The sequence below is a fragment of the Diospyros lotus genome, chromosome 6 (genome assembly GCF_014633365.1).
Source record: "Diospyros lotus cultivar Yz01 chromosome 6, ASM1463336v1, whole genome shotgun sequence".
Taxonomy (NCBI): domain Eukaryota; kingdom Viridiplantae; phylum Streptophyta; class Magnoliopsida; order Ericales; family Ebenaceae; genus Diospyros; species Diospyros lotus.
Window position 1 is genome coordinate 17,653,697 of NC_068343.1, and position 12,261 is coordinate 17,665,957.

Below are 12,261 nucleotides of genomic sequence, written 5' to 3' on the forward strand. Positions count from 1 at the left end.
CTTTTATATTTTTTTATTTTAATATAATTATATATGAAAATATTCTGAAAATATAATATTATATATATGATGAAAAAATATAACTGTATATATATCGTCATTTGTTGCTTAATGCTAAATCATATATAGTTTAAATTTTCACACACCAACTTAATATCTTTCTAACTAAACATAATAAAATATTATCTATTATTATTATTATTTTATTTTATTTTTAATTTTATCATCCCTATTTAATGTATATATGGAACGACATATAAAAAAAAATATTATGGTGTGTTTGATAATATTTAGTTGGAAAGGAAAATATTTTTTAACTTGTATGGAAAATAAAAATCATCTCCTCTTAGATGGAATTTTTTATGAAAAATAGTCAAAAATATGCTTTAATGGCTGTATCATGGAATTAAATTTTATAGAAAATATAGTGTGTCAAATACTAAAGATAGAATTCAATTTTTTGAATATAACATTTTTTTTATGTATTTTTCATGCTATCAAACATATCATTATATTTTGATCGGAGAGCCAAATCAACCGAGATATGTGTAAGGTTTTTTAAATCTCAATTTAATTTTATAAAATTTTTTAATTAAAAATAAAATTATCGGATATTAATAAAATTAAAAGTATATATCTACGATCAACCAATGGGAAGCATGCATGTGACATGTGGCATTTCAGTGTTGCGACATAAAGATAAGCCTCTGGCTACCTTTATTGACTATTATTATATCCCCATAATAATACAGTCCAACACTGCCTTGGCAACATATTCAAGTTTAGGATAAATGAATGTACTCCAATAATTTATCATTACCCACCTCCTCAGCAATTTAGAAAAAAAAAAAAAATCATCTTTTTAAATGGATCAATGATTGTATCTGGCCAAGCTCTCTCTTCCCACCATGACTCAAGAGGCTTCTTCTTCAACAGTACTGGACTTAACCTGTTAACCATACCGCTGCATATATATATATATATATATATGGAGACGATTTCTGAGATCCTTGTTAGGTATAAGGAACTAATGAAGCACATGGAGATGCAGTATCAGGTTTGATCCCAAAATTTATTTCTGATGCTGCCTGCAGCCTGCCTTTCTTAATTTGATTGATTGGTAGATATATATACATGATGAGACCAGGGATTATATATATATGGTTTTAAGTTCTTGAATCCATTCGACTCAGTTAGTATTCATCATAGTTGCTTTGCTCAAAACATGGGATCGACGGCAGAACCCCAACCAAGAAAGCTTCACGTAGTATGCGTTCCGTACCCATCGCAAGGCCATATCACCCCTATGATGCTACTGGCTAAGCTTCTCTACTCGGCAGGCTTCCATGTGACCTTTGTCAACACCGACTTTAACCACAGACGCTTGCTCCGATCCAGAGGAGTCGAAGCCGTGATGGGCCTCCCCGGATTCCAATTCGAGGCCATCCCCGATGGGCTTCCCTTGTCTGACGCCGACGCCACGCAAGACGTCCCGGCGCTGTGCGACTCAACTAGGAAGAACTGCTTGGCCCCGTTCAGAGAACTTTTGCGCAGGCTTGGGTCAACGGCTGGAGTACCGGCAGTTACCGGCATAGTGTCGGATGGAGTGATGAGCTTTGCCATAGAGGCTGCAAAGGAAATAGGGGTTGCAGAGGTTCAGTTTTGGACTGCTTCGGCTTGTTCTTTCATGGGTTACCTCCATTATCGTGAACTCATCAGCAGAGGCATTTTCCCATTTAAAGGTTCTGATTTTACTTGGCTTTTAACTGATCATTACTGATTTATATATGTGATTAATTAATTATAAGACTGTCAAATTTTGTGTATATTCAGATGAAAACTTCATGATCGATGGCACTCTTGATACTCCTGTCGACTGGATTCCAGGCATGAGAAACATCAGGCTCAAGGACCTGCCAAGCCACCTTAGAACCACAGATCCCAACTGGATCATGTTCGATTTCATGGGCGAGGAAGCCCAAAATTGCCTGAAAGCTCCGACGATCATCTTCAACACTTTCGGTCAATTGGAACAAGAAGTTTTAGACGCCATCGCAACCAAGTTCCCTCACTTTTACACCATTGGGCCACTTCCCCTGTTGTGTAGGGAAGTAACGGATAACCAAGTCAACTCACTCAATCCCAGCTTGTGGAAGGAGGATTCCAAATGCCTTGAGTGGCTTGACCAAAGAGAGCCCAACTCAGTCGTGTACGTGAACTATGGAAGTGTGGCAGTGATGAGTGGGAAGAACTTTAGGGAATTTGCATGGGGGCTTGCAGAAAGCAACCGCCCATTTTTGTGGGTTATTAGGCCTGATATTGTAATTAGTGATGATGATGAATTAGCTGCTTTGCCAGAAGAATTTTTCGAAGAAACTAAGGGAAGGGGGCTGCTAGTGAGCTGGTGCTGCCAAGTCCAAGTGCTTCGCCACCCTTCTATTGGAGTCTTCTTAACTCATTGTGGATGGAATTCTATGGTGGAGTCCATTGGCGAAGGTGTTCCCATTATCTGTTGGCCTTTTTTTGCGGATCAACAGACAAATTGTCGATATGCTTGCACCCATTGGGGGATTGGAATGGAGCTTGATAATGAGGTGACGCGAGAAGAAGTTGCAGGTATTATTAAGGAGATGACCGAGGGAGATGGAGGGAAGAAAATGAGGAGGAACGCGGAGGAATTGAAGGAGAAAGCAGTAGAGGCTATTGGTTTTGGGGGATCATCTTACAATAACTTTGATAGGCTCGTGAAAGAACTCTCTGTTCATTGTATAGACTAATTAAGACCATAAATTGTCCCCCACGCTTACAAGGGCTTCGCTAATAGGTGAATGGACTGTGCTACTTATACCGATGATTAAATTCAATCATCGATCATTAAGTAGTCGTGGACGGGAGAAGCCCGGACTTCGTCAAGAAGTGGTAGCGGTGAGACGACACAAATTGGGTGAGGTCATTTTTGTTATTTGACTCTTTCGATTATTTTCTCGATAATTTAATTATTTGTATAAGTAATATTTATCTAGATTGAATTCAATGTAACCCGTAGGAGGTAGATCATTTGGAGGAGTCGGGATCACCTTATTTAGAATTGGAATTGAGCTAAAAAGAGTTGGCAGTGGCATAGTTTTGAACTTTAGCATGTTTAATCAGCTTGTTGGTTATAACAATCACCTACAGGGGGCGGATCTAAGATTTATTAACTTAGGGGCTTCAAATTTTTTTTTTAGAAGGAACCCTCATTGTTGTGGGTTCCTTCTACAAGAAACCCCCCAGCCACGGGGTTTTTGTAGCAGCAGTAACAGGTGGCAATTGCCACAACTGGATGTTTTTTAATTGTATATTTGTATATATATAAGAGGGCAATAGTTATAACTTTAAATGTTTATTAAGGTTAAGTTTATGTTCTATAACCAAAAAAAAAAAAAAAAAAAAACTACCTTTACTATTATTAAAAATGCTTTTATATTTTTACCAAACAATATAAAAAATAAGTAAAAACACTTTTATCAAAAAAAAGAACACCTCTTCCTTCCACAACAGCAGGACCCAACAGGCTCTTACTGCGGTGTTGAATATAGCAATGTCACCTTTTAAGAGTTGTGTACTGCCATGTATAGTTGGGAATGCCCTCACAAAGCTTGTTAATTAAGATGTTATCAAATCTTTCTTCGAAAACTTATAGGGCATTGAGGGATTTATTGGCATCGGAAAACATATAAACAAAAATTGTTCCATTAATTGAGATTTTAACTCGCTTTTAAGTATACTTTAAGTCTTTTTTTAGTACATATTGTTACGAAATTGGACCGAATATAAACCATGATCAAACCAATCAATCACACATGAATACAAAATTTAACGTGAAAAACTCAAATCGAAAAAAATTACGGACAGAAAGAATAAATTATCACTAACTAAATATTGGTAATAGAAAAGTGATATTGATACATACTCTGTGTTTGATTTTATATGACCTGTGCACCTATTTATAGACCTAAAATCATCTATGGATGAACACATAAAATCATATTATGATCAAAAGATGACGCATGAGAATATTTCTCCAAATGAGATAAATCTCACATAAAATCGAATTTGACAACATCATAATCACATTCAAAATTATAGTCACAATCAAATTAGGAAATTCAATTACAGATAAATAAAGATTTTGAGTCATAATTATCACAAATCTCCACCTTGACTCTAAATCCACAAATAGAATTATCTAGAATTATTTCTTTCAATAAAATCACGGAGAATCAATCTTCTTGATGAATACCATCCAAATTTACGCAATACTCGAACTTTGCAATAGCAAGAACTTAGTTAACATATCTATAAGATTGTCATGAGTACTGATTTTTCTTACAGTAACTTCACCACGAACAATAAATCTTGAATAAAATGACATTGCACATTAATGTACTTCGTTCTTTTGTAAAACATCTGATATTTAGTGAGAAAAAAAGCACTTTGACTGTCACAATAGACTCTACTATCATGAAGATCTTCACTAATTTCACCCATGCATCAACCCTTTTAACCAAATAGCTTCTTTAATAACCTCAATAATTGTCATATATTTTACTTCTGTAGTAGACAACTGATAGCACAACTACCAATGGTGAACACATACCAGTCAGCGACCTTCTCTTATCGAGATCACTTGCAAAATCAGAATCAACAAAATCAATAACTCCATCTCTAGTATTTCTAAACTGTAAACAGGCATCAATGGTACCATGAAAATATCAAAGACTCCAATGGACTGTTTTCCAATGTTCTTGACCAGGGTTAGCCATGTATATACTAACCATGTTCATTGTATAAGCCAAATCAAGGCATGCACAAACCATAACATACATAAGGCAACCTAGTACACTAGAGTATGGAATTTTTGACATTTTGTCAATTTCATCATTTGATTGAGGGGATAAGCTTGATGAAAGCTTAAAATGTGTAGCCACCGGAGTACTCACAGTTTTAGTCTTCTGCATATTGAATTTAGTCAAGACTTTCTCAATATATTTCTTTTGACTTAGATATAATTTACCTGCCTTCATGTCTCTTGAAATTTGCATTCCAAGTATCTTCTTCACTACACTCAAATCTTTCATTTCAAATTTTTTATTGAGCTGAGCTTTCAATTGATATCTTACTCTTGTGATCAAATGGTTTTGATAATGACAAATATAATATAATGACAAATAATGTAAGTTTCATTAAGTTTGGAATTAATGTATTAAATGTTCTCTATGTATTCAAAAATCAATTTCATGAAGTTTCGCACAAAGAAATTAATTTAAGTTAAAGTCTCAAATTAAATTTGTAAATTTGTTCAATTTTAAAGCAAAGCGCGCAAGTCGTCAAGATTTCAAGTTTATTATGCAAGATTGGTCCACTAACATAATACTTTTTATCTTTCAAAACTTATCTTGGTCAACTAACTATAAGCATTGGTCGACCAACAGTATGCTTGATTTAGTCTTGGTCGACTAACCTTAAGCATTTACTACAAGAAAAATTATTTTTAGTGATGGAAAAATCGGTCACTAAAAATATAAATTCTGTCACTAAATTTTTTAGTGACGGGAAAGGAATTCGTCACTAAAATGGGCATTACTAAATTTTAGTGATGAATTTTTCAATCCTGTCACAGATCAGTGACGGGGTTGTGACGACTCTACAACCCGTCACAAATATGTGATGGGAATTCCCCGTCACAGATCCTTTTAAAAAATTAAAAAAATAAAATTTTAAAATAAAAAATAAAATTTTAATAAATAACAAGAAACATTTTTGAAAATTTAAATTGTATATAATAAATAAAAATTTAAAATTTATTATAGAAATAATTTAAAATTAACATTAAAAAATATTAAAAATTTGAAATCGAAAACTTTTACTGTTTTAAATAAAAAATAAAAATAATATTTATTAATATAATTACATAACAAAATAGGATACATTTATACTATGACTACTAAATAACAATCAATAAATTTTACATTTTAATTTCTAAATGTAACCAATAATATAAACAATTAAACTAAAACTAAACTACAAAAAAAAACTAAAATTAAACTAACACAAAATAACTAACTTTAAACAATTAAACTAAACTAAACTAACAACACAGAATAACAAAAAATAACTAAAATTAAACTAACAAAAAAATAACTAACTTTAAACAATTAAACTAAACTAACTAACAACATAGAATAACACAAAATAACTAAACAACACAAAAGAATTAAAATTAAACTAACATAAAATAACTATTAACTGAATAATAAAACTAACCTTAAATTAAATTACCTCCAAGAGATTGAAAAAGTGATAGTAATGGCACAAAGGCGGCACCGGCAAGAGGCAGCAACAGAAGAAGAAAACAACGTGGAGGGAGATGGGGGAGAAGAGAGAAATTGCAGAGGGAGATGGGGGAGAAGAGAGAAATTACAGAGGGAGATAGGGAAGAAGAAAACAGCACGGAGGGAGATGGGGGAGAAGAGAGAAATTGCAGAGAGAGATAAGAAAGAAGAAAACAGCGCGGGGAGAAGAGAGGGAGGGCAGAATTTTAAAGTCATTGTTTAGTGACGGGGCTATTAGCTCCATCACTAAATCTTAAATTTTATATAAAACTAACCTTAAATTTTTTAGTGATGGGTGTCTGTCACTAAATCCGTCACTAATTTGTGACGGGTATGTTCCCGTCACAAAATCCGTCACTAAATTTAAATTTTCTTATAGTGATTGGTCGAGTAACAGTATATTTGTTATGTCTTGGTCAACTAATTCTTTTAAGTCAGTCGACAAAAGGTCAGTCTTGGTCGACTAAGTGTCATGCCTGTTTTTGTCTTGGTCGATTAAGTGCTCTATTATTTTTGTGACTTGGTCGACTAACCTATTTTGTCTGTCAACCAAGCTTATTATTTTATCTAATTCTGTCAACTAACCATTTTTTCTTCTGTCGATTAAGCCTTTAGCAGAAATTATAATAGCTCGTTTTTTACCACATTTAATGCTCGCCCAACTACCCCAACGACTCAATTTTTGGATTTTTCCACCATCATCTATAAATGGGTGGTTGAAGGAGTTGAAGGCTGCAGAGAATATTTATAACTATCAACTACCGAGCATACACTTTGTGTTAGGAAAGCAACGACCGTGAAGCTTTGATTCTGCCCGGTTATGATCCGTAGAGTCGCAAGCGCGAACTTCTCCAAGTCGGTCCACACGATCGACCATTTCCACGAACGCCTCGAGTAGTGCTAGCAGCCTTAGGCGCCTCTTGAGAGATCTAGATTTCTTCTCTTTTTTCAGCTTCTTAAGCGGCATATTTATAGAGTTAAAACCTCTAAACAATTTAGGCCCGGCCCTTAATCACATTGGGCCGAATCTCTCTTTTAAATTGTGGAACAGGCTCGACCTAAGTGTGTGACCCCTTAAGTCCACCATTGAGCTAGATGTAGGGCCAATTCTATTGGGCTATATGAAGGCCCAACTTATTAGATTTAATTAAACTTATGGGCTTCTTAATTAACACATATCATGGGTTTCTTAATTAAACTATTTAATTAATAGTTTTAGAATTAATTAAATTAATTCTAACACCCTACATATCATGGTTAACGTCTAGTAACATGCCATGAATACCTAGCCAACGATGGAAAAACACGAACCTTTTCAATTGCAATTACCGTGTAGTAAAATCCTTTCATCAATCTATGTCCCGATTGAATTTAGGGAATAGTTTTATGACGAAACTCTAATCATTTAATAACTGTGCATCCATTCCAGATTTATGACTTGATAGGCGAAATCAAAACACATTTTGATTTCCACCTCACCTTGGCCAAGGATTTCCTCAGTCATGAAATCATCGGAATACATAGGACATCTTCTCATCTTATCGATAAGTGATGAATCCTATTTCGACATTCACAAGCCTTCATATGTGATAAGGTTACGCCCAATGATAATTTGTTAATGACTCCATTAGAATCCAAAAAAGAACCAAAGCGTAATCAGTCAAATATAAGACTACCATGATATCTCAAGTCTAAGGATCAATCTGCATTATTTCAACACAAGAATTCCAATTCGACATTAAATAATAACCATTAGGAATTCTATAGCGGGTTAGTTCAGCATACTTATTCTTATAATAAGCACCCACATATATGCACTAGTGTCCTCACACCAATGTCTATGAAACGAGACATTCTCCTAATTGAGTATGCATTATATGTGCTAGTCTATCCGAGTTATTAGTGTCCAATCCTAATAACTCTATGACTAGGAACATTTAAGATCAAGACTTGAAAAGAATATGTTTAATGATCGTCATCTCTATGCACGACCATATTCCATGAGCCTATTTGATCTATGAACTTTGTCAAATATGGATTACAATAAATAATGATGATAACCATCAATAACAAATAAAAAACATAATGCCTTGCAATAACAATTGATTGAAGATAAAGAATCAAAATGTAAAGAATGATCAATTACATGTAAATATAATTGGCTCGTGGGGCATAACTCTAACACTTTGCATTTGCGCTTTCAAGTTGTACTCTCTCTTGTTTTTCATTTCGAGGCTTTGCATTCTACTGTTTCATTCATTAATAGTCTTGTGTTTATTGTAGAGATGATTTGTACTAAGAGTTTTTAACTCTTAGATTTATTTTTATTGTATTCGTTATAGTTTACCTGGTGTAAGCTAGAGGATTTCCTAGTCGCGGACTAGAGGACCTACTCAGTTTGAGTAAGGGGTTGATAGTGGAGTTGTTTCAAAATCCTTAGTGGGAAGTTAAGGTAGTGGATTAGGCTTGGAAAACGGAACCACTATAAATCGTTGTCTCTTACGTTTGTGTTCTCTATTTGTTTGTCCTTTTCAGCATCCTTATATACCCTACTTAATTTCTATATTTATCATCTCGCCTACAAAGATTTTATATTCATTATTATCACAACGAGATTATCTTCACACGGTTGATACGTCATCATACCATTTTAAGGTCTTGAGGTTTAATGAATCTGTGGTCTTCACAGATGACATCTCTGTTTATCAAAATAATTTTTTTTTGGAATAAGATTTATTTCTTATATACCAATTCACCCCCCCTCTTGGTGGGTGCCATAGCATTTCAATACTATCATCAATCTCTTTATCTCGTCTTTATCTTTCATTGCGACTAGCATATCATCGACATATAGAAGCAGATATATAAAGGACTTGTTCTTGTTCCTTTTAAAATAGACACAACTGTCATAACTGCATCTATTGAAATTATGCTTAATTATAAATGAATCAAACCTTTTATATTACTGCAAGGAGACTGTTTCAGACCATATAGAGATTTGTTCAACAAACACATAGCCTTCCTTGCCTGGAACTTTAAAACCCTCTGGTTGCTGCATATAGATATTCTCATCAAATTCCCTATGTAAGAATGTTGTCTTAACATCCAACTATCCTGATTTAAGATCGTGAATAGCCACAATACCAAGTAGTGCCCGGATGGAACTGTGTTTCACAATTACGAAAAATACATTTGTAAAATCCACACTTGGAACTTAACTATATCCTTTTGCTACAAGTCTGGCTTTGTATCTTACTTTTTCAGCTCCTGGTGTACCTTCTTTCCTCTTGAATATCCATTTGCACTTAACTATTTTCCTATCCTCAGGTAGTTTTGTCAATTTTCAAGTATCGTTTTTGTTTCCATCTTTTCATGCATTGCAGAAATCCATCTCTCAGATTCAATACAATTAACTGCTTCAAAATAAGTGGAAGGCTCTTCCCTACACTCAATATCTTCAACCCTATTCAAAACATATGCAATGAGATTAGATTCAGCATATCTTTGAGGATGTTTAATATTTCTTCTGGGTCTATCCTTAGCAATATAATAATCTAATGAACCGACACTTTCTTTTGGACTTAACTTGGAGCTTGACTTAATCTAAGATGATGATGACGGCTCAGATGTTTGACTATTGTTGATTTCAAGATCCACCTGAATATCAAAACTTTGGTGACTTGTAGATTAGTTTCTTTTGTAGACGAAATCACGAAGCATAACAATTTCATTAAAAATAACATCTCTACTAATCATAACTTTAGACGCTTCTGGATCCCATAACTTATAACCTTTAACACCAAGCTTATAACCAACAAAGAGACACCATTTAGACTTTGGTTTTAATTTTTCATTATCAATATGAACAAATACAGGACATCCAAAAAAATTTAAATTAGAATAATTTGCAGGAATACCTGACCATAATTCTTTTATTTCTTATCAATAGGAAATGACAGAGACCGATTAACCAGAAAACATGCCATATAAGCAGCCTCATCCCAAAAAGACTTAGATAAATTAGAATTAGATAGCATATACTGTACCTTTTTCCATCAAGATTCTATTCATCCACTCGGTTACACTATTTTGTTGTGGCGTATCTAGAACTGTTAAATGTCTTAGAATTTTTTCTTTCTTACAAAAATCATTAAATTCTCGTGAACAAAATTCTAAACCATTATTTGTGCAGAGACGCTTGATCTATTTATCGGTTTGTTTCTCAATCATGGTATTCCACTATTTGAAAGTAGCAAAAACTTCAATCTTCTGTTTCAAAAGAATACCCAGACTTTTCTAGAAAAATCATCAATGAAAGTCAACATGTATTTGGCACCACTTGCAAAAGGTACTCTGGCTGGACCCCAGAAGTCTGAATGGACATAGTCTAATATACCTTTCATATTGTGAATGCCTTTAGTAAATTTAACCAGTTTTTGCTTACGAAAAATGCAGTGCTTACAAAACTCTAATTTTCCAATACTCTGCCCTTTAAGAAGTTCTCTTTTGCTCAATTTAGCCATTCATATTTCACTCATATGTCCAAGACGCATATGACATAACTGAGTGAGATCAGTATCAGATAAAGAAAAAGTAAAAACATAAGCATCACCTGCAACCGTAGAACATATAATCAATCGTACTATTTATACCTTTCATCACAATAAGAGCACCTCTACTGACCTTAATAACTTCACTTTCACCAATGAATTTGTACCCATTCGAATTAAGAGTACTCAATGAAATAAGATTTCTTTTAAGATCAAGAACATATCCGACATCAGTTAAAGTTCAAACAATACCATCAAAAATCTTAATTTTAACAATTCCAATGTCAACAATTTTACAAGAATAATTATTTCTCATCAACACATCGTTTGAATTCAAAGTTTTATATGTCAAAAACCAATCCCTATTAAGAGACATATGAAACGTGCATGTTGTGTCAAGGATTCAATCTTCACTAGGTTTAGTAACTTCATTAGTAACCACCATAAGTTCTCCATCAGTACTATTATTTTCAACAACATTAGTTTCTCATGAAGTTTCTGGATGTTTTCCTTTCTGGTTAGTTTCCTATCTTTTAAGTTTATTCTACAACTTATAAAACTCATTATTTATGTGTCCTTTCGTTTTACAGTAATTACAAATTTTTTGTTTCTTCTTTGACTTGGATCTACTTTTCCATTTACCATCAGAATTTCTATCATGTGTTCTTTCTTTAATTAATAAACCTTTCCCCTAATTTTCAAAAGTCCCCAATTACTTATCATTTTTTCTTTCAAGAATAAAGTATCATAAATTTCATCTAAGGTGAGAGTATGCCGACTATAGAGTATGGTGTCACTAAAAGTTGAATACGAGTCTGGTAGAGAACATAACAAAATTAGAACCAAATTTTCATCATCATGCTTAACCTCTATCAGAGACAGTTTTTGTAAAAATTGTTAAATGACTCTCAACAAATGTACCTTTAGCCATTAGATGAGAATATAATCTTTGCTTTAAATGTAACTTACTGATTAAACTCCTTGTCATACATAGCTATTCCAGTTTCAACCATAGAGCGGCAACGATTTTTTCTTTCAAAATATCCTGCAAAATTTGATTTGATAAATGCAAATATATTTGAGACAATGCCTTATGATCCTTACGTTGTTTTTCTTCAATATTCCATGATTGTGGCATTTTTTCAAAGGCTAAAAGTGCATCGTCTAAATCTATCTATGCCAAAATTACACGTATCTTAACCTGCCATAGTGAAAATTTGATATTTCAATCTAATAAAGAAATATTGTAATTCAATGAAGTCATTAAATATCCCCAAATAATATCAAATAATTTAAATAATAAATCCAACTGAAAAACGAATTAAAAATACCAAATC

The 12,261-nt window shown here is 33.5% G+C and overlaps 1 protein-coding gene across 1 annotated transcript; it reads left to right on the forward strand.

The window, feature by feature from the left end:
• Positions 1 to 819: 819 nt before the first annotated feature.
• Positions 820 to 3,435, forward strand: LOC127804924 (linamarin synthase 1-like). Its single transcript, XM_052342027.1, has 2 exons — positions 820 to 1,742; positions 1,834 to 3,435. Exons 1-2 carry the CDS (start codon positions 1,226 to 1,228, stop codon positions 2,775 to 2,777), a joined length of 1,461 nt encoding a protein of 486 aa, XP_052197987.1. The 5' UTR covers positions 820 to 1,225; the 3' UTR covers positions 2,778 to 3,435.
• The last annotated feature ends 8,826 nt before the right edge of the window (positions 3,436 to 12,261 follow it).

Coding starts and splice junctions, on each gene's coding strand:
- LOC127804924 (XM_052342027.1), top strand. CDS start 1,226: ATGGGATCGACGGCAGAACCCCAACCAAGAAAGCTTCACGTAGTATGC. Junction 1,743..1,833: donor AGGCATTTTCCCATTTAAAG/GTTCTGATTTTA, acceptor GTGTATATTCAG/ATGAAAACTTCATGATCGAT.